This window comes from Lampris incognitus, chromosome 5 (assembly GCF_029633865.1).
Source record: "Lampris incognitus isolate fLamInc1 chromosome 5, fLamInc1.hap2, whole genome shotgun sequence".
Taxonomy (NCBI): Eukaryota; Metazoa; Chordata; class Actinopteri; order Lampriformes; family Lampridae; genus Lampris; species Lampris incognitus.
In genome coordinates this window covers 64,314,833-64,336,254 of record NC_079215.1, presented here as the reverse complement: position 1 = coordinate 64,336,254, position 21,422 = coordinate 64,314,833, and the positions used below count along the sequence as shown (strand labels likewise).

The window sequence follows — 21,422 nt, the reverse complement described above, 5'->3', positions numbered from 1 at the left end:
AACAAAAAGAATTGATAATCAAGGGACAGCACGGTGGCCCTAGGGGTAAGTACTGTTGCCTCGCAGCAATAAGGTCCTGGGTTTGAACCCCAGGCCAACCCAGGTCCCATCTGTGTGGAGAACGCATTTTCTCCCTGTGTCTGTATGGGTTTCCTGCGGGCGCTCCGGTTTCCTCCCACCATCAAAAAGACATGCATGTTAGGGTTAATACTCCTGTCTGTGCCCCTGAGCAAGGCAATGAAAAGAAGAACTGGAGTTGCTCCCTGGGCACTACAGCTGCCCCTATACAAAAGGATGGGTTAAATATAGAAAACAAACTTATTGTAAGAATACAATGTCAAATAAAGAGGCTCCCTCATGAAGGTCCTGGGTTCGAACCCCAGGCCGTTCCAGGTCTTTTCTGTGTGGAGCTTGCATGTCTGCATTGGTTTCCTCCGGGTGCTCCGGTTTCCTCCCATGATCAAAGACATGCATGTTAAGCTAAATACTCCTGCCTGTGCCCCTGACCATGGCGATGATAAAGAAGTGGAGTTGGTCCCTGGGCGCCCCACTATGGCAGCCCTCTGCTTCTAGTGTACACGGCTGCCAGTGTGTGTATAGCGGATGGTTTAAATGCAGAGAATTAATTTCATTGTATGTATGTAGAGTGGAAATAAAAGTGTCTTCTTCTATGGTGTTGTAAGTCTCATGCTTAATTTTATGACGTTTGTAAAATGTTCTGACACCACTGAGAGACATTATTGCTTGTTTCAAGAAAGTGTACTTGTATCATGATTATCAGACTTTTTTACAGGAAACCAAACCTTAAAACAAGAAACTGATTCAAGATCATCTTTCGTTTTAAAAGTAAATGTCCGGAAACAAGCCTGTTATCATAAAACAAGTACACCGTCTTGAAACAAGCAACAATATTTGCCAGTGGGGTCAGAACATTTTACAAGCCCTATCTTGAAATAAGCATTATGAGACTTAACACAAGACCTTGACATGCTTGTATTTTTTCGCAGTGTCCGATTTGCCAAATTTTGCTTGGCTCCGTTTTTATCAAATAGCTGGTCCAACTATTTAAAAGATAAATCTAAAAATACATCAATGTGCTTTTGTTTGGTTTTACCTGCCAGGCCCTCTGGTTGTTGGTACACAGTCCAGGGTGCCGTCATGGCTTTTCAGTCGGAAGGGTTTAGAGAGAGCAGACTTGCGCTGGACAAAACCTTGCTGGCTGCCGGATCCCAATACGGCAGTCCTTGGACCCATGGCCGCTTCTAGTTTAGGAACAATGGAGCCTTAGGAAGGAGAACATTTAATGTTTTGTTTTACATGTTCACTTTTACTGGTGTAAGCAACTGTGTGCCCATTCTGGGTCTCAGGATTGGTGAACATTTTTATTTTCTTGATCACTGGTTAAAAAGAAGTGACAACAAATTAATGAATATACATTCAATAAAATGAAAAATAACACAACAGATGAGCTAAAATGGGACCCCAGCCTTTACCTGATTGTCTCTTGGCCTTGTGGGGGCGCTGTAGTGTCACGGTGAGGTAGGAGCCACTTAGAAGGTCATCGTTAAGATCAGACACTAAAAGCACAGGGGGCTCTGGGTCTGAATCCCAATGCCCTTCCTCGTCCTCATCCTCCTCTTCCTCATCCTGCATCATGTCCATATCCTCCTCATCGGGGTCAAACTCCTGTCCATCGCTATCTTCATCTTCATCATCCTCGTCCTCATCATCTGTTCTGTGCCTCCGTCGGCGTCGACGTCTTTCTTTGTCTCCTTCACTCTCCTCTTCTTCCTCCTCCTCCTCTTCGTCATCATCATCATCATCGTCCTCATCGTCTGACTCCTCAGACTGGTCCCCCCTCCGCTGCATCCTGGAGCCCCCCCGCAGCCTCACCCCTCTTCCTCTCCTCCCATCCCTCATCCCCATTCCTCGTTTCAGCTTAAGGAGCGAGGAGGACCCAGGAGTCACTATTCCTCCTCTGCTTCCTCTATGGGTGGAGCCTCCCCTCAGTAGTCCTCTCCTGTTGCTGCTGTATCCCCGTCTGGAGTCGTGGCTCCCCCCACGGGCCTGCAGTGCCAGCTTCCTCCTCTGAGAAACTGAAAGGATAAAAGGATCAAGTTTTAGATTGATAGATGCAGCAGCAAAAGGGAGAAAAAAAATTCTTTAAACAAATGAAATAAATACTAGCTAACAGGTATTCTTCTCAAGTTCAATACAATTCAAAGATGTTTAAAAAAAATTCCCACATTCAGACACATGCAGTGCTTAAAATTCTCAATTTCTGCTCATTTAATATTTCATGATACAATGAAAGAAGTTTGTCTTTTCTGGTGCCTTGCAACAGGTATCCCCACCCTTATAAACAATACAGTTGCATAACGACCGAAACGAACGACTAGTTTCATATGCAAATAAGGGCATGACCATTAACTAGAGTTTCAATGGCCATGTGTACTACTCTAAGAGTACGTCTTGATGCATGCTCAATAATCCAAGTAAGAAACTGAAAGAGGGTTGCAACAGTTCATCTGGACACAATGTTTATTGACAGATACATTTCATCGCTCAGCTCAGACTGAAGAGGTCACTTAGATGAGTGATGAAACGTATCTGTCAATAAACACTGTGTCCAGATGAACTGATGCAACCCTCTTTGATATTCTAAGAGTACATCTGTCGCCATTTTACAATGCTGTGACTGCAAACATTCCCAAATCCTCTGTGAATAGTGCACATGACCATTGAAACTCCAGTTAATGGTCACGCCCATATTTGCATATGAAACTGATGGCTGGTTTGGGTGGTTATGCCACTGTATTGTTTATAAGGGTGGGATACCTGCAGTCAGCTGAGACCGAAGAGGTCACTTAGATGAGTGATGACACGTTTCTCAATAAACGTTGTGTCCAGATGAACTGATTCAACCTTCTGTGATTTTACAAATGACATTTTCCTCCAATAAATCCTGCCAAGCACAAAAACCAGTCTGTTCCTTGGAGGATGCAGAGCTGGAGAATATAATGTTAAGCTAGCTGTATAGCTGAAAATACATCGACTCCAACAACTTTTAGTGAGGACAGCGTAATTATTCAACTGTTTAAAGAAGCACCTTTAAGCTATAAACTTATAACAACTACCACAGTTACCAGCCAGCAGGGACTAATAATTTACATTGGAAGGATAATGTAACTTACATTATTCGGAGTTTCGGCCACTTAAGTTGTAATGTCATCCAACCTGCATTTGCTACCATGTGACGTGACTTGGGGGTGTGTTCACAGTGTTTCCGCAACATAACCCAGCGGCCTATTCAAAATAACCTCATCCATAAGCTACCATTTGAACGTTAATATGATCCTGAACATAACTTAGCCCTTTCAGTTGGCCAGGTTATCCATTTTGGGGAGCTCTGATAGATAGCCTAGCCGTTCATTCCCAGCTCAAGAAAAATAGGAGAATGTTGAAATAATTTTCCAGGACATTTTACTTTTTCTCTCATTTCTCATGCGTTTTCCATGACTGGAAAATTGGTGAACTGTTTTCCAGGACGCTCAGGAACCCTGAAACTATGATTATAAAGGTCTCTTGCAAGAACTGCGGGAACGCTGATCTGAGACCAATAAAGTCATCACGACGTGCTTATTGTCATGTGACGTAACCACAACTTTTTTTTCTTACATAAGAAGGTGGGATGATAACAGGGCTGTATTTACTGGGGATGGCCTCACCCAGCCCCTAGTTCCAGCTTTGCCCTGAAAACAAATCAAACACCATTTCCTGTCTCTTTCTCAACAATAGGGTTGCTGCATCTCTAATACAGAAAACATGTTATACATGATTTATTTTTGTCTAATGATGGCAACTGAATGCTCCAAGCCTTGTTCAGCAAAGGAAATGGACCTAACTGGTACTCAGCGTTAACAAGTACTTGTTGACAAGTACTTATTAACACTAGGAGTTGAGACTTTCCAACTGATATGAAGAAGTGTGGGTGTATCACTTAATGGCGAGGCGAAGAGCAAACCTTCATCTTCGTCGTCGCTGACTGAGTCATCTCCGTCACGGCTGTGTCTGTGTCGTCTGTAAATCTTCGCAATGCGAGCATCCAGCAGATTTGAAGACCTTCGCTTCTAGAAGATTCAGAGAAAGAAAGGAAATGAGGATAACGGATGGAAGATGGCGGGAGGAGAAGCGAGAAAGGAAGGAGGGAGAGGGTATAAATACTTGAGAAGAAAAATAAAAAGGTTGGTGGGAATAAAGTAACGAAAGAGGAGAGATGAGACTGGTGGATGGAGGCAAATGGTGACAGGCTAAGATAGAGGACAGAGGAAAGAGGACAAAAGAGAAGGAGATGCCAGACTAGAGTAGAGGAGAAGAAATTCGTTTAGTTTAGACAGCAGTATACAAGAAACCTATAAAAGGTGTTCTATCATACATGCAAAAAGCAATATTTTCTCTCCTGTGTAGAGCTCCAACAACTTCACTTACCGCGGGCAGCATTTTGTTCTTGTCTCCTTTGGGCTGTCATAGGGACGAGAGAAAAAACAGGTCTCAATTACAACATTTTCACACACAAAAAAAGTCTAAAAAATGGCTTATCTGAACTCTTTGGTTCTCTCCTTTGTAATGTAATGATTCTGTGGAATACATTTCTACGACAACGTGGGTATGCCCAACTAAAAAACACACAACAGATAAGGTATGATTGCCCTCCTCTCTCTTCTTTACATTTTCACAGTACATGCAGTGCCAACACAATGCTTGTTGTCTCACAAGTGCTCGTACAGTGAAAAGATGAAAAGCGTTTATTTGCCAGAGACCACATGGGACACACTCATCCATCGCCTGCCTCCTTTTCTCACTCAGTCCAGTCAGCCGACCGACCGGCTGGCTGGCCGGACAAATCGGTCATTCAGATAACGGTGGGTCAGCCAACCCGCACAGTAATGGGGGTGCCACTGAACAGCAAAGACAAGCAGATAGCTGTATGGTGATGTGGGAAAAATGAAACTACTCGTTGAAATAGTGACCCCTGGAGGAGGCAAATGAGCAAAGAATAGCCTCTTCCGATTTCCTTCCCTTACAGGAAAAGTTTGTCCCGAGTATGTTGGACATTTCGGTCAGTGTTTGAGGATATGAACAAGTCGTTCCCGAAGCGAATATCTCGAGATAAAGACTGATTTGTCACTGAAGCACACTCTGTGTAGTGGCTTCATTCTTATTGCTCTGAAGATGACTTTGCTGGTTCTTTAAAAGCTTGATTTTTTTTTTTTTTTTTACAATCGAATCAGCTAAATGGTGACGCAAAATATTTACTTGACTGTGAATTAAAACAAATGAAGGGCTATAAAAATATTTATCACATGCATCTTCCAAAACTGTTCGCTTGTCAGCTGCAGATTTTGCTGACGCAAAAGCGGGATATCACCCCTACCAGTTCCCCAAATGAACCCGACTGTGCCAGACACAACACTGGTTGTTGTGAACGAGTCCGCTGTGACACCCAAGCAAATTGTACATTTGTAATGTAGACTTAAGACTTGGTGCTTCTTTCTTAGAAGATGTAGGAAGGAAAAGGGGGGTAGGGGTGGAATGGAACACAAAAAAGACAGATGGATGTATGGTCAGTAGGCAGGGCCTCTCACCAGTCTCGAGCTGATTGGCTGAGAAGGCAGAGGGGCCGCCACCAATAGCAGTGAGGCTGAGGAGGAGGAAGAGCAGGAAGGAAGAGAAGGAGGAAGGAAACCACAGCGAACCACCTCCCTATCCTGCTGGGAGCCTAGAGGGCCCCCCTGTGAAGAAGAGGGCCTGGGGCCCAGCCTGAGGACCAAGGGGCTGTGGGGACGAACGTGCTGCTGGTGGCCGACAACCAACGACTCATCACTGCCTGACGACTGATGGATTACAGTTCAATAACAATAATAAAGCATAACAGGAGTGGGTGCACTAGGTTAAAAAGGCTCTGTACGTGTTTGCAATGAGACAGGAAGTACGGGGCAGTGTGTTTACATGCAAATAGTAAGACATGTCACTGAATGGGAGTTTGAGATTGTGTGCATGTGCAGGCATTCACGTGTGTTTGAGTGAAGAGATCATTTACCTCTGGGTCAGTGATTCCTTGAACACATTTTGGACACTCCCAACAACTGGGTAAATCTTTATTTATTACTCCTTCACCCTGCACCTGGACAGCAAGAGAGACAATATGAAGGAAGTGGAGCTGACATGAAGGAAGGAGGGAGACGTTAAATAAAAGTAAAATAAGTGGCACTGGAAAGATTGTGTGGATGAGAAAAAAAAACATTTTAATGTCAGTTCTTTGTCATGTGCTCATGGGTGCAGATCAGCGTGTGTGTTTCTTGTGTTTGATTCCCGGTCTGTGCGGGCATCGTGTGTTACCGTTAGGCAGGCTGGGTGAACGATTTGGGCACAATTGGAACATTCCATCAGGGTCAGGGAGGGATCGCCCGTTTCCTCCTGGTTGGGATCCTTACACACTTCACACACTGCTGACAGGGGCAAGCCCGGCTGATGAGGGGAGAAAAAAACAAGTTAGTACAGACGCACAACTGGACAGACTTGTGCAAGTAAGGAGAGATTTTAGCATTGAAGAGTCATTATGATTTATACAGGCTGAAATGCATTACATATATATCATACACTGTCGACAGTGTTGGAAGAGCTCAGGAAAGCAAGAGCGTATAAATGAGTAAATGGACAAAGAGGGGATTCCTTCTTGACTGAAGTCATAATTTTACTAAGGACTCCTTTTCCAAAAATGTTCAGTTTGGCAAAGCTAGTTCCCTTTATATGCAAAATAAATTGGGTCCCTGTTAAACTACAACTCATACAAACAGACTCACAGCAAGACACTGTCGTAGCACACAGGTCTGTTTGAGCTTCCCCGGGCCTCCGAATTTCTTCATGTCTCTGCAGAAATTACATTCTCCACACTCTGGTCTGACACAGGCTTCACAACGCTTACATCTGGGGGGGGGGGGGGTTAAATAAAGAAAAATGAAGCAAAAGAAACAGAGAAAGCAAGAAAGAGAGAAAACAAAAAGAAAAAAGAAATATTTGGCAGTACATCCTTTGGGGTCCAGAAGTCCCCACGTTTAAATAAACAGGACAGTCTGAGGGCAATTTGCCACATCACAGCGGTCACTATAAGAAGCAGGGAATGGAGTGAGAGACCCATAATGCTCTTCTGCTACACTACTGGATGGTATTTGTAATATTGAAGGGGATCAGCAGAAGATGCCAATATTAACAATGATGTGACAGGGCGTCCGGGTAGCATAGCAGTCTATTCCATTGCCTACCAACAGGGGGATCGCCGGTTCAAATCCCCATGTTACCGCCGGCTTGGTCGGGCGTCCCTACAGACACAATTGGCTGTGTCTGCGGTTGGGAAGCCGGATGTGGGTATGTGTCCTGGTCGCTGCACTAGCACCTCCCCTGGTCCGTCAGGGTGCCTGTTTGGGGGGGGGGGGACTGGGGGGGAATAGCGTGATCATCCTACACGCTACATCCCCCTGGCAAAACTCCTCACTGTCAGGTGAAAAGAAGCAGCTGGTGACTCCACATGTATCAGAGGAGGCATGTGGTAGTCTGCAGACCTCCCCTGATCGGCAGAGGGGGTGAAGCAGCAACCGGGATGGCTCAGAGAGTGGGGTGATTGGCCAGGTACAACTGGGGAGAAAAAGGGGGGAAAAACTCCCCCCAAAAAAAGGAAAAATATCGTTATGTGACGAAAGGAGAAAGGACATGTTCTTACCGGACCCTGCGACGTCTCAGCACAGACATGGAGGATGCAGGCTTCTGGGGTCGTGGGATAACTGGCGTGGTGGCCAGTTTGGGACGAGGAGGAGGTGGGGGAGGAGGAGGAGGCTGGTACCACGACGGCTAAAAAAAGGAGTGGGACGAATGACAGGGAAAGAGGGGGGGGGGGGAATAACGACAGAAGAGGAGGAAAGAGCAGCAAGGAAGAGAGGAAAAAGCAGAGCAGAAGAGGAGAAGGAAGGAAAAAGAAGAGAACAAGTTTGGAGGGAGAGAAGATGGGGAGAGCAGAGCAGGAGGAAGTTGGAAGAGGAAACAGGAAATGATGGGTGAAAATAAAAGGAGAAGGAGGAGACGGTGGAAAAACAAAAGAAATGGAGGAGAAAGATTATTAAATGTTGCTAATCAAGCTCAAATTCACTTCACTCCAGTGGCAGCTACACACCTCTGGAGTGAACCTGCCACACAACAACTACACACCTCATGAGTGAGCCTGTCACACGACAACTACACACCTTATGAGTGAGCCTGCCACAAGACAACTACACACCTCATGAAAGTTTCCACAAACTAAACTACATGTTGACTTGAAACTTCAGCATCTATTCTGACACAATTCCAGTGAATACCTGTCCAGCCTCCACTGGCAATGGAAAAACAAAAGCAAAGACAAATGTGCTAATGCAAATAATTGTCAAAGGAATCCAATTTAATTTTTGCTGCTATGCTTCAGATAGATAACGCAGGACACCTCTGGCCTAGTGCAAAAAAATAAAAAAAAGAAGAAGAAAGAATAAGTAAAGAAAGGCTTTCGTGTTTGTGATGGATGTTCTGAAAATTTTAAATTTAATTGGTGTTGACGGAAAAATCCCTCAAATTTTAAGTCTAAAAATAATATTTGTCCCTGTCTTTCAACCTTATTTTTCCATTAACATTGTTATTCTCTGTGACTATTAGTACGTAGGTCTGCTGCTCACCCTCTTTGGCCACTTGACAATGGGGTATCCTGTGTAGGACACGTTGGGATCATCCTCGGCATGTTCTTTTAAGTATAGCCTGGAGAGAGAGAGAGAGATGAGAGAGAGAGAGAGAGAGGAGAGAGAGAGAGAGAGAGAGAGAGAGAGAGAGAGAGAGAGAGGAGATGAGAGAGAGAGAGAGAGAGAGAGAGAGAGAGAGAGAAGAGAGAGAGAGAGAGAGAGAGAGAGAGAGAGAGAGAGAGAGAGAGAGAGAAGAGAGAGAGAGAGAGAGAGAGAGAGAGAGAGAGAGAGAGAGAGAGAGAGAGAGAGAGAGAGAGGAGAGAGAGAGAGAGAGAGAGAGAAGAGAGAGAGAGAGAGAGAGAGAGAGAGAGAGAGAGAGAGTGTGTGTGTTGGGAAGGAGAGTAGGTGAGAATCTAACTTTTTACAGGACAGCCTAAGATACTAATACTTCTACTTACTATAATTTACACTTGCAGTAAGTCAGTCTCCATTTGACAGGACATCATTTCAAAAGAGGACATTTTCCTTTCCGTAGATAAGAAATTTCTTTAAACTGCATACAAACCCTCACTCTAAATAGATTTTGATCCTTTTGGTTCTATCTTATCCATTTTTCCTGCCCTCCGATCAGTTGAAAAGCCCCCAGCTGGACCGATAGTGCCAGCTACCCTCACTGATGACGTAATAAAACATTTCCAAAAAAACAAAAAACAAGCCAACAATCTAGACAGATTTTTCCAAGAATGCACCGAGAGAACAACTGCTCTAATTAGAACTTATCACTTTGTCAAAACCACACTTCAAACAACAACACTTTGATACCCCTCCCATCCTCTCTTGAACCTCCACAGCCTCTGGCCTCTCCAGGCTCAGCTACCGTCTTTAGGCTCATTTACGCTCCGCCCCCTTTATGTACGAAAATAAATACGTCCATTTCAAACGATGTGACCGTTACTGCCCACATATACTTCCATGCGTCCTTTACGTTGGCATGGATGTTAAGCAATACATCCACTAGAGGGCAGCTCACAGTCAAACGTTTCTGACAACAACAAACATGGTGACAGTAGATGAGGTCATTATAATATACCCAAGGCTCAGCGTTTTCGGTTTTTACTTTTCAAAGCCATCCAGCATGCCGAATTTCGCCACAAGAGGACACTGTTACATAACCTCACAGGAACAGGAACAACTTTTGGATCCATGGAAACACAAAATCCGGGTGAAAATCAGTTTAAACCGATCTGCTCCTTTTAAAAAATCGGGAGTATTTTCGGTGAAAATCGGTAAAAATCGAAAATGCTGAGCCTTGAATATACCCGAAAGAGGCAAAAGTGGAGGCAGCGTTGTAGCTGGCAGTGGTCTGTGAGGCCATTAAATACACTGCGAGTTCCGCCATTTTTTAAATGTCTTCATCGTGTCCCTCTGGTCTCGCCTGAACTATTGGCTACAACACTGCCCCCATGAATTCCAGTGATACCTCTCCGTTTTATCCGTATTCCTAAGCGCTGCTCCGTTTTATCGGTATTCCTAAGCTTTCAGAAAATGTGCACAAATACAGACGAAATGGGCGCAGGATACGGACAGACGGCTCTGTCCGTATCCGAGAGTTGGCTCAGTGGAGCAAACCTGGCTTTTGCCTTTTCTATCCACGTATTAGACCTCGTCCACATTGCATGACATTATTGATTAATGGTTTTGTGAGGGAAACAGGCCATGAGTGGGGAATAACAATGTCCTCATTCTCCCTATGAAGGCAAATCAATGAAGTTTAAGCTGGTGAAAATGTCATTTTATTCACCCTATATAATGGTGATAAGTTAGTCTCATGAAGTGGTGTGGCAGCAGTGTGGTGGTTGTTGCAGCACCGGTTGTATAATTGCTGGTTGTGTTGCAAAAAATTAAGATTTTCTTTCCCCCTTTCTCTAAAAAAAGCTTAAATAATGTAGTTTTCGACCTGTCTCCAGCTAAAGCGTATTTTGAAAAATGATTCTCGTAAGATTCTCAAGAGCTCACCCGCTTCTCAAGTTTTTGTTATAGAGAGACATTAGGCCTCATAGAGGGACCGTCTCATATCCTTCTCTTAAAGTTGTTCTTAAGAAAACTCTGTAAGAGAAATCAGTGTCCCATTGATGACACGCTCACTACCACCAAATTGTTTTCTTGTACATCTGTCATCGCAAATGACTATACTTAGGGACAGATCTCTCTGTCTCTAACAATGTACCCATCTATTACATTAATACAACTTTATACATCTATTACCTTGATATGATTGAGTAGTGCAGGGGCGTTGTGTATCCCTGCTGGGACACATTTCTTATTGGAAGGCAGAGTCTCCACTTTGCCCAGCAGATTACACAGCCCCTCCAGCTCAAACGGGGTCAGAAGTGATTTGGACCCAGGTTCGCTGGAGTGCTGGGCCACGGCCTCTTCATCACCACCACTGTCTTCCTCCCCATCCTTCAAAAGCCCGTCTGCTGGGTCTGTGGTGGATGGCTTGTTAAGACCTGGGGAAGAGGGAGAGATTGGGTGGAGGATGATTGATAAACGGGTGGAAAGAATAATAAGGTACAATGCAGAAGGGAGATAACAGCAGGATGAAGAAGAGGACGACAGAAAGTGATGGAAGACAGGGGGGGCAGGAGAAGGGAAAGAAGACAAGAAGATGGAGTCATTTGGATAGATGGAGGACACAAAAACACATGGGGAAAAGGAAGATGAGTGAGGAGAAAAGATGAAATGGTCTAAAAAATTTTTTAAAAAAAAGGGACCAGAACAAGGACCACCTTTTTTGTATGTTTATATGACTTTATGTTATTTAGGTTTTTCAGTTACTTATGTGTTGCAAATGGAAAATGCAAAATAAAATATAATAAAAAAAAACATGTAGTGTATGATGTAATGTGATCTGAAGCAAGTTTGAGGACTGAGGCGAGATGCAACAGGAAGGACAGATGAGTGTGATTTGTGCGTTTGCTCTCCGTACCGATGCCCAGCGAGTGCTTCTGGAACTCGGGCGTGAGGTAGGAAGTGCTGGTGATGCTAAAGACGTAGCGCTCCAGCACGTACCAACACATCTCATAGTAAAATGGGAAACGGAACTTGGCTGGCACCTGGGGCAGAAGAGATGACGGGTGTAGACTGAGAAACAAACTAATTTACCAGGTAAATAAATCATTGATAATATTTTTATCTTTTATTTACTTTGTGTGTATGTGTGTGTGTGTGTGAGTGAGCGTTCATGCACACAAACCCGCGTGCGGTCCTCTATATTAGAGATGTTGAGCTGCATTGGGATGTTGAAACTGTGAAGGAAGTTTCCTCCAAACACCAGTGTGTCCACAGGTGTATACACAGCATGGATCCAGCCTAAAAAGAAACACACGCACACACACTTCAAAATCATCACATAAATTCCAGAGAATGAGTTACCTGCCTAAAGGGGTCACAGGGTAACAGACATACAGTGTTTTGAGGTTTGAACCTTTTTTTTTTAAAGGTTTTTTTTTGTTGTTGTCAAGTAATGGTTTTTTGCTCAACCTCAACATGGGAAAACATAAAGCCCTGTATGTGTGTGTGTGTACCTGAGGGTATTATAAATGTACAGCCCTGCGTCAGTTCGATCCTTTGGCAGTCTGAGGCCCGGTCTCCAAGGAACACGTCTCCCTGTTTCCCTGATAACACCCAGTTCTCATAGAGCTCCAGGTTCTGAGGGGTGGGTGGGATCAACCAGAACACCTGAGGGCAAAACAAAGTTAGTCAAAAGGATGACTGAGAAAAGAACCTTCAATTAAGGGATATGTTTTGTTTTTTATGGGGGGGGGGTATGTATGTGGTTGGGCCAAAGCAAATCGATATGCATGTATAAAAGTATGTAATATATGCATGTATGTTGGTCTGTGCACACCTTGCCTCCTCTTAGTATGTGGTACCAGACGGAGGTTCCTCCAAAGTCAATATGGAAATCTGTGTAACAGCCCTGCACACTCATCAGACAGTACCTAGATGAGAACACACAGAGGAAGAGAACACAATTTAAACAAATGAAGCACAGCTACATCATAGCACCATATGTCTTGGGGGGGAAGTGGGGGGGGGGACCCAATGTTGATGCTGCATCAGAAATCAGAAATCACCAGGATGTGTCAGAACTGCCGGTCTGCACATGCTAGCAGTTAGCTTTGCCTGCCCCGCTTCTATGTCCCGTCAGACTGCCCTCAGTTACCTCTTCGGGCACAGCTCCAGGCAGGGCTGCGCCCATTTACGACTTAGATGTACTGTTTTGCCAGTCACATAGACCCAGGCCATATTCGGATTTTGGAGCAATATAATTGTAAAATTTATTCAAAAATATCAAATATATATTATCTTAATCTCAATTATTTGCCAATTTTCAAACTTATTTATTGTTTCTGCATCTCTAATGCGGCAGTGAAAGAGTTTTTCCCGTGACGTCAGTTGGCGGATTGAAAAACTACATCCTAGCAGGGTTTCTAATACTCTAAACACGCTGTTCATTAACACACCCTCATTGTCTCAGCTAAGAGACAATTCCGATCGTGTAAATGACGTCCCACAAGAGGATTTTATGAACGATGATACAGAAGCTTATAAGCAGTGCATTCTGGTACGTGCAAACACTGTAGGAAAGACTGATCAGAAGACAACAGATTTCTCCATCAGTATAGTCCACAGTGAGACAGTGAGGACGTTATTGCTTCAATCCACTACACTGCTCATCAGTACTGATTGGACAGACACAAATCCATCTGCGAAATGTTCCTTTAATAATATCTATAGTCAATAGCTGCCATTTTGAACTGAGGCGAACATGAGGGTTAAAAAAAAAAGTGCAGGGGGCATCCGGGTAGCGTGGCGATCTATTCTGTTGCCTACCAACACAGGGCTCGCCGGTTCGAATCCCCATGTTACCTCCAACTTGGTCGGACGTCCCTACAGACACAATTGGCCGTGTCTGTGGGTGGGAGGCCGGATGTGGGTATGTGTCCTGGTCGCTGCACTAGCACCTCTTCTGGTCGGTCGAGGCGCCTGTTCAGGGGGGAGGGGGAACTGGGGGGAATAGTGTGATCCTCCCACGCACTACGTCCCCCTGGTGAAACTCCTCACTGTCAGGTGAAAAGAAGTGGCTGGAGACTCCACATGTATCGGAGGAGGCATGTGGTAGTCTGCAGCCCTCCCCGGATCGGCAGAGGCGGTGGAGCAGAGATCAGGATGACTCAGAAGAGTGGGGTAATTGGCCGGATACAATTGGGGAGAAAAAGGAAGGGAAAAATATCCAAAAAAAAAAAAGGAGGTGCAGTATCATCCAGCATCAAGACACTACAGATACTTACTTTTGTACCTTGGGATACTGCATGTCAGTGATAGAGTTCGTAGAGTCTCTCTGTCTTTCTTTCAGGTGACGTGGCCACATGTTGTCCACCCAGTCAATCAGATCAACCTACACACACACACACACACACACACACACACACACACACACACACACACACACACACACACACACACACACACACACACAAACAATTCATTAAAAAAAGTAAAGAAGTCTTTGACCAGGAGGGCTGTATGACTGTAGGTTTCCTGCGTAAATATTCATGAACTACGTATGTCCATATTTGTGAGGGTTACAGTAATACCACCGTTTGCGTGTTGGCCTGCATAAATGTATCAGTAAAGTATGTTGTGTCTTGCCCATCAGTGTGTGTGTGTGTGTGTGCGCGCGTACCGTCGCAGGTCTCCTGACGAGATTCTCCAGCTTGGTGTGACTGAACTCCAGGCTGATGACGTTGTAAAGCTTCTCCCTCTGAGACGGTGGCGTCTCGTAGTATCGTCTCCACTGGGCCATGGACATTTCCGTCCCCTTCTGGGTGCTCACGTCCATCACGTCGATCATGCGCCTGCTTCCTGGATGGGGGGGGGGAAGAGAAAGAAGTTAGAGAAAACAAAAGGCAAAAAAAAAAAATGTTTGCTAGGACAGCATCCATTTCTTTAAATCTAAACTGGTCGCAAGTCAACACTCGAAATGTAGGGTTTTTTGTTTTTTCAAACCCCAAATGATTTTTAGCAAATGAAAAGTTCATTATGTAAAGCCTTATCATTAAAAATTGTAATATTCAACATTTAATCACACATTTTGCTCAGGAACATGAACTTGTGATTCGAAATCAATGTCCACAGGATGTCAGTTCAGATATGAGAGCGGGAACAAAGACTATTATGAACTTACCAACATAGACCTTGACATCGTTGACGCTGAAATCCGAGTCGGGCATCCTGTGAGGGTGACAAAAGCACAACAAGTTACAAAAAGATTAACCGGGCACAAAATATGAAGCAAGTTTCTTCAGTTTGCCACATTGCCAGGTATCATCTTCCAAAGTAAAGGGAAGGATCAAGGGACAACTCCCATCAAATCAAATCAATTTTATTTGTATAGCCCAATATCACAAATCACAAATTTGCCTCCCATAAACAAAACATTGATTTTTTTTTTTTTTGGAGTTTTCCCCTTTTTTTCTCCCCAGTTGTACTTGGCTAATTACCCTATTTTGCGACCCGTCCCGGTCGCTGCTCCACCTCCTCTGCTGAGCCGAGAAGGGCTGCAGACTACCACATGCCTCCTCCCATACATGTGGAGTTGCCAACCACATCTTTTCACAGTGAGCTGTTTTGCCAGGGGGACGTAGCGCATGGGAGGATCACGCTATTCCCCCTAGTTCCCACTTCTCCCTGAACAGGTGCCCCGACCAACCAGAGGAGGTGCTAGTGCAGCAACCAGGACACGTACCCTCATCCGGCCTCCAACCCGCAGACACAGCAAATTGTGTCTGTAGGGACGCCCGACTAAGCCGGAGGTAACATGGGGATTTGAACCAGCCATCCCCGTGTTGGTAGGGAACGGAATAGACCGCTACACTACCCGGACGCCCTACAACAATGATTTTTGACTAAAGTCAAAACTATCTGGGTATCAATCAGAAGACAACTCAGTCCTCTTTTCCTCACAAGGTAAACTTTGGTAATTAGGAGTACAAGGGTCATCACCGCAAGAATGAAAAACACCTCAAGCAACAGATGAGAGGATGTGGGTGGAGAAAAAGCAACAAGATGATGATTAACATGGATGGCGACAGATGAGAGAAGAGTGGAAGAGGGAGCTTACTTCATTCCCAGTCCATCAGGTTTTTCGAAGATGATAGGATCCCTCAGTCCTCCTCTTTGGATGTACTCGTATGTTAAGTCTTAAGAAAGATGATAGACAGACAGACACTGTAAATAAAAAGCACCAGGTTTAAAGGATAATAATTGCAGGTTGTAAATAATCTTACAACCTGGGTCTAGGGGAGGAGGAGCTGGTGGTCAGGAGCGTGACTCCATCCACCAGCTCCCCTCCCCTGCCTCAGCAGGGGCTTGGGCCTCTCCACAACTGCCCACCTTAGAGGCCCCCTCCTCCCCTACCACAAGGACAACTCTCTCCATCCTGGAGAGGGATGTTAACAGGCTGTTCAAAAGAAAGAACCCCCGCAAAGCTGCTGGACCAGACTCCATCTCCCCCTCCACCCTCAAGCGCTGAGCTGATCAGTTGTCGCCGGTGTTCACAGACATTTTTATCACTTCGCTGGAGACATGCCGTGTACCATCCTGCCTCAAGACCTCCACCAAAAAGCCAAGGACCACAAGACTCAATGACTACAGACCCATCGCCCTGACCTCTGTGGTAATGAAGTCTTTCGAGCACCTTGTTCTGTCCCACCTTAAAACTGTCACTGACCCACACCTGGACTCCCTGCAGTTTGCCTACAGAGCCAACAGGTCTGTTGACAATGCAGTAAACATTAAGGGTCTCATCATGTAATAATGTTTTCATTCTCCATCTGCCTTTTTTCTCTGTGTCATTATCTATATCTATACCAAGAACCACTGCTGCACGATCCAAAAGAGCCACTGCATTTATTTTACAACGTGTAACTTGTTTTATCATGGTATTTGATAACAAACCATAGATTTATGGCAGTGTGAGAAGAAAGTATATCCCCTTTCACTGGGATTTATCAAGCCATGTAGCCACCAAACCCAAATCCTCACCGATCATATGTACTACAATTCTATCTTTAGGCATTAATGGGCCACTAAATTTGTTCTTATCTAAAAAAGCATCTAAAACTTGATTGAAGTCGCCTACCAAAATTATCTGACATTCCATTCCTCCCTAGGTCCTTTTCGCTTCACAGAAAAATTTGGATCTCCTATATTCCGTGCATAAATGTTTCACAATATCATCTTGGTACCATTTCTCAGTACCAGTATGCACTCCTTTCTGCCCTCTTCATCAACTTCACACACTGGGTCCCTCTGATGCAGATCCCACATCATCTGCAGCCATCTTACATCGAATTACTAGAGTTTAGGAGGCTCCAGGTTTACATTTTGTGGGGTTTCACCTCGGCCTTGTTACCCCCCCCCCCCCCCAGTGCAGGCAAGCGAAGCCCCTGTGTCTCACATCCCTGCACTCCAAACACTTCTACCTGAACTTACATACACCATTTTGGCTATGGGCTTAAAATTGCATTATTACATATTTACAATTAATAAAAACACCAGACTATGGAATCTGGATTGGTAACGTCAGTCCAATATCGGATGAGTGAATTACGTCAGTATCGGCAGCCGATAGCGACACTGGATCGGACCCAACTCTAAACTATTATAACCTAACAGACAACCAGCGAAGAGATGCCTGAAGTATTTGACTGCGTGTTTTTAATTATTTACTAACTAACCAGCCCGACCACCAAAGCAGGAAGAAGTCAGCCATACTGCTAAGCAGATGTGTATGCTTTAGACATACCCACAGTTTGTATGTCAAAACACACAAAAAGTATTAATGTTAACCTTTCAGCCCACACCAAGTACCCCTCCACTTAAAATTTGCCAAGCTATTCAGCTTTTCTAATGCCAACCGCTCTGATTTGCATGAGAATCCCCGGCTGGTGGAACAGCGTGCAGTATTTAGGTTCATCTCCTCACCTTTGCCCTCCATGCGTACGATTCTGTCAGAGCCAAACCTCTGACTGTGTACTTTCTCCTCCAGGTCAAACATCCTCCTCCCATCGATCTCCTCATCAGAGATGCCATCATCATGGTAACGCCGCCGGGTCCCCGCTCGCTGGGGAGGAGAGGTAAGAAAGGATGAAAGGAACGAAAAGACAAAACAAAGAGGAAAGGGAAAGAAGGGAGGGACAAAAAAGTGCAGATTCAAGACAATGGGATGTGTGAAAGAGTAAAAAAGAAATAGAAGTTGACACGGGGCCATAAGATGTGGAAAACAAAGTTTTGCTATTTGTTTTTTTAACTTCTCATATGCCTTAAAAACAGGTCAACTAAAGCAGTCAGCTATCTTGACAATCAGGCTAGATTTATGGTTAAACATCTTGTGCATTTGTGCAATGCATTGACAGTGATGTGCGCATAGATGCTTGCCTGCATACTTGTCATATTTATAAAACCACAATAAACAAATAGCTGAAGAAATCTGGACACAGAAACAAGGAAAATTAACAACAAAACAGTGTGCAAAAACCCTCAATGTATATCCACTTTTAACTTTACCGTCTGACATGTTATCTTTCATCCTGTGTCGTGTCTGTATGTATATTCTGCTGGCTCCTTTAGTTCCATTACTGTTTGTTTTCGTGTTCTGGCATATAGCCTTCCCTACCCAACACATCAACACTGGTTATGCACCTCATCCAGTGTGCAAGATCGATGCGGTTAGGGTTACAGTTAGTCAGACTGTGGTCATTATTGGTCTGGTTATGTAATGCTGCTGTAGCCTCTAATTTTTTTGTCCTGAAGATTTTTTTTTTTTTTTGGCATTTTCTGCCTTTATCTGACTGCGATTGTCGAGAGAGAGACAGGAAAGGCCGGGGAGAGAGGGGGGATGACATGCAGCAAAGCGCCCAAGCTGGATCTGAACCCAGGCCACTGCAGTAAGGACTCAGCCTTATGTAGTACACGCTCTAGCCTCCACCCCCCCCTTTTCTCCCCAATTGTACTTGGCTAATTACCCTATTTTTCAAGCCGTCCCGGTCGCTGCTCCACCCCCTCTGCTGATCCGGGGAGGGCAGCAGACTACCACATGTCTCGTCTGATACTTGTGGTCGCCAGCTGCTTCTTTTCACCTGACAGTGAGGAGTTTCGCCAGGGGGACGTAGCGCGTGGGATGATCACGCTATTCTCCCTCAGCTTTCCCTCCCCCCTGAACAGGTGCCCCAACCAACCAGAGGAGGCACTAGTGCAGTGACCAGGACACATACTCACATCCGGCTTCCCACCTGCAGACACGGCCAATTGTGCCTGTAGGGATGCCCGACCAAGCCGGACGTAACACAGGGATTTGAAACGGCGATCCCCGTGTTGATAGGCTACGGAATAAACCGCCACACCACCCGGATGCCCTAGCCTCTAATGTTTGAGACCTTTGTACCACTCACACAACGACACACATCTTAACAGACACCATACATTGTTTGTTCACTCTTAACTTTTTCAATTATGACATGTTTACATATGGAAAAGTGCCATATTTATGAATCCAGTCGAGGTTCACCACATTGAACTGTTTGGTAATGTTAAGTATTGCCCGATAATCAATCAAAACTAGTTTGCTAGTAAAACTCCCTCAAACATTTATGACCTTGTTTTGTGATATTTTTAGGCAACGGATTCTCACCATCGTTAACTTTGACAAAGTTTAGTGTAATAATATCAGAATTTCATGCTGACGCAATGCCATTGAAAGACAACAATCAATAATAATACTGAATGACTGCCCATCCCTAGTAATGTATATAGAACTAGGGATGGGCAGTCCTATATATAGATCAGTATATATATATAGATCAGGTCGTGTTTTTTTCACGTAGTTCTATATATATATATATATATGACACATAGATCAGTCTTCACAACTCTGCAGCCACAGGATGAACACTGCTGAACAAGAGGTGTGTACCACGATCAGCTTGTTAAAGGACAATTGCTTCACAGCCTCCACATAAGTTTCATGCACCAAAGAAGGCTGACCCAGCTCATCCGGGCACAACGTGTCCTGACAGAAACTCGTCCAAGTGAGCTCTTCAGAGGGGGTTTCCTTTAATTTGCCGCCGTCTGTATGCATGCAAGGGAATGCAGAACTCACGCCGGTTTAAAGACCGACTCTGCTGGGATGAGAGACCAGGGCGACTTCTTATGAAACCAAACAAGGCGTCTCGGGACACGCCGACGAGGAGCTGTTATCCAAGCGCCCCCGGATACACATTTGACTTACCAGCCGTTTACTGTATCTGGGCTTGGACTCATCCATCACTGGTCTGCAGGGGGGGGGGCTGGGGGGGGGACCAGTCGCAGAAGTAATGGATCTATTCTCGACTCCGTTCGCGTGACCGATGACGCGGAGCTGCGCGCGTGCGGGATATCGCGTCGCTATCGCAGCACAGATACTGTCACAACCCCGCGCGGGAAGAGTCGGCGGCTCGTCCCGCCGCCTAGCAAAAAGCGAAAAGGCGCCGACTAACTAAACACTATCGGCATCGTAAGGCGCTAAATGGCCTCTCGGGGGGCCCGAACAAATGACGCGGCTTGGCGACTCTCCTGCCCCGCCGGCTCCGCGCCGGCCTCGCCGCAGACACGTCCAGGTGTCCCTTTCAGCGCTGGCTTCCACAGAGCCCGCCGCCCGCGTTGAGACGGAACTCCGCACAAGCCGACGCCATGTCACCGACACGAAAGCTAGGCGCCAATACTTTAATGACAAAATCAAAATAAAAACACACACGCAAACAAAAAGAAAACGAACACAACGACGCCGCGTTTGGGTAGCGGAGCCCCCGAAGTTAAAGCGGTCTCCTAGTAGCCGCCATTTTCCTCCCGTTGCAAAACATAGCGCTGCCCCGCCCACACCTACGCGACGGGCCAATCGCGACGACCGGAAGTAGCGGCTCATTGGCCCAGACCGCTGCCAAGCAAAGGCGAGATTTGTAACTCCTGAATGGGTAAAATTACCCAATAGCAATTAGAGACGCCGGGCAAACGACCCCTCGGGAGCTAATTAAAACGTAATCTCACCTCGTATTGGTCAAAACTAATTAGTGGTCGACGAGGCGATAGGTCGTGACAAGCATCCAATGAGACAATCGAAAAGAGCCCGACACTGCCCATTTACTTAGCCTAACTAGTCCATGATGCCCAAATACCAATAACCGCCGCAAAATAGATGAGAACTTTTCCACTTACAACCATAATGTCGGAGCGTGGGTCACTTAACAAGGTGTCGATAAATCCAGCCGCGGTTTTAACTTCCACCTCCTCCGTCCTGTCCGCGGCAGCTTGGCACCAGCGTTGCACATTAGGCGACTGTCGCCACAATGAGGAAGTGTCTGCCGACTCATGCACGGGAAGCGTGATACCAGGAAACCACCTTTGATTGGCTCCGGGTGACGTAGGCGTCACACGATTCGTCCAAATAACTGTCCGTCAAGTTACCCGTCGTCAGGCGAAAGGTGTCTGGCGCCCCCTGCCGCTGAAAACGACGCTCGCAGGCAGAGTGTCTGAAGATGCGAGAGGGGGGTACGCGTCTGTCAT

At 45.4% G+C, this 21,422-nt stretch overlaps 1 protein-coding gene across 1 annotated transcript in view; it reads right to left on the bottom strand.

Annotated features, from left to right (window-relative positions):
* The window catches only part of kdm2aa (lysine (K)-specific demethylase 2Aa), a 32,129-nt gene extending 10,935 nt beyond the window's left edge, over window positions 1-21,194 (bottom strand). The window contains exons 1-20 of the mRNA XM_056279581.1: window positions 21,075-21,194; window positions 17,811-17,949; window positions 15,946-16,024; window positions 15,010-15,056; window positions 14,509-14,687; window positions 14,114-14,220; window positions 12,667-12,760; window positions 12,344-12,497; window positions 12,013-12,128; window positions 11,746-11,872; window positions 11,017-11,266; window positions 8,757-8,829; window positions 7,778-7,905; window positions 6,864-6,987; window positions 6,400-6,528; window positions 6,101-6,184; window positions 4,489-4,521; window positions 4,025-4,130; window positions 1,494-2,096; window positions 1,115-1,283 (exon numbers count right to left, since the gene is read on the bottom strand). Coding sequence (XP_056135556.1) covers window positions 1,115-1,283; window positions 1,494-2,096; window positions 4,025-4,130; window positions 4,489-4,521; window positions 6,101-6,184; window positions 6,400-6,528; window positions 6,864-6,987; window positions 7,778-7,905; window positions 8,757-8,829; window positions 11,017-11,266; window positions 11,746-11,872; window positions 12,013-12,128; window positions 12,344-12,497; window positions 12,667-12,760; window positions 14,114-14,220; window positions 14,509-14,687; window positions 15,010-15,056; window positions 15,946-16,024; window positions 17,811-17,949; window positions 21,075-21,080 — 2,747 coding nt within the window. The 5' untranslated portion in view covers window positions 21,081-21,194. The remainder of the gene's footprint in view (window positions 1-1,114; window positions 1,284-1,493; window positions 2,097-4,024; window positions 4,131-4,488; window positions 4,522-6,100; window positions 6,185-6,399; window positions 6,529-6,863; window positions 6,988-7,777; window positions 7,906-8,756; window positions 8,830-11,016; window positions 11,267-11,745; window positions 11,873-12,012; window positions 12,129-12,343; window positions 12,498-12,666; window positions 12,761-14,113; window positions 14,221-14,508; window positions 14,688-15,009; window positions 15,057-15,945; window positions 16,025-17,810; window positions 17,950-21,074) is intronic.
* Window positions 21,195-21,422: the final 228 nt, after the last annotated feature.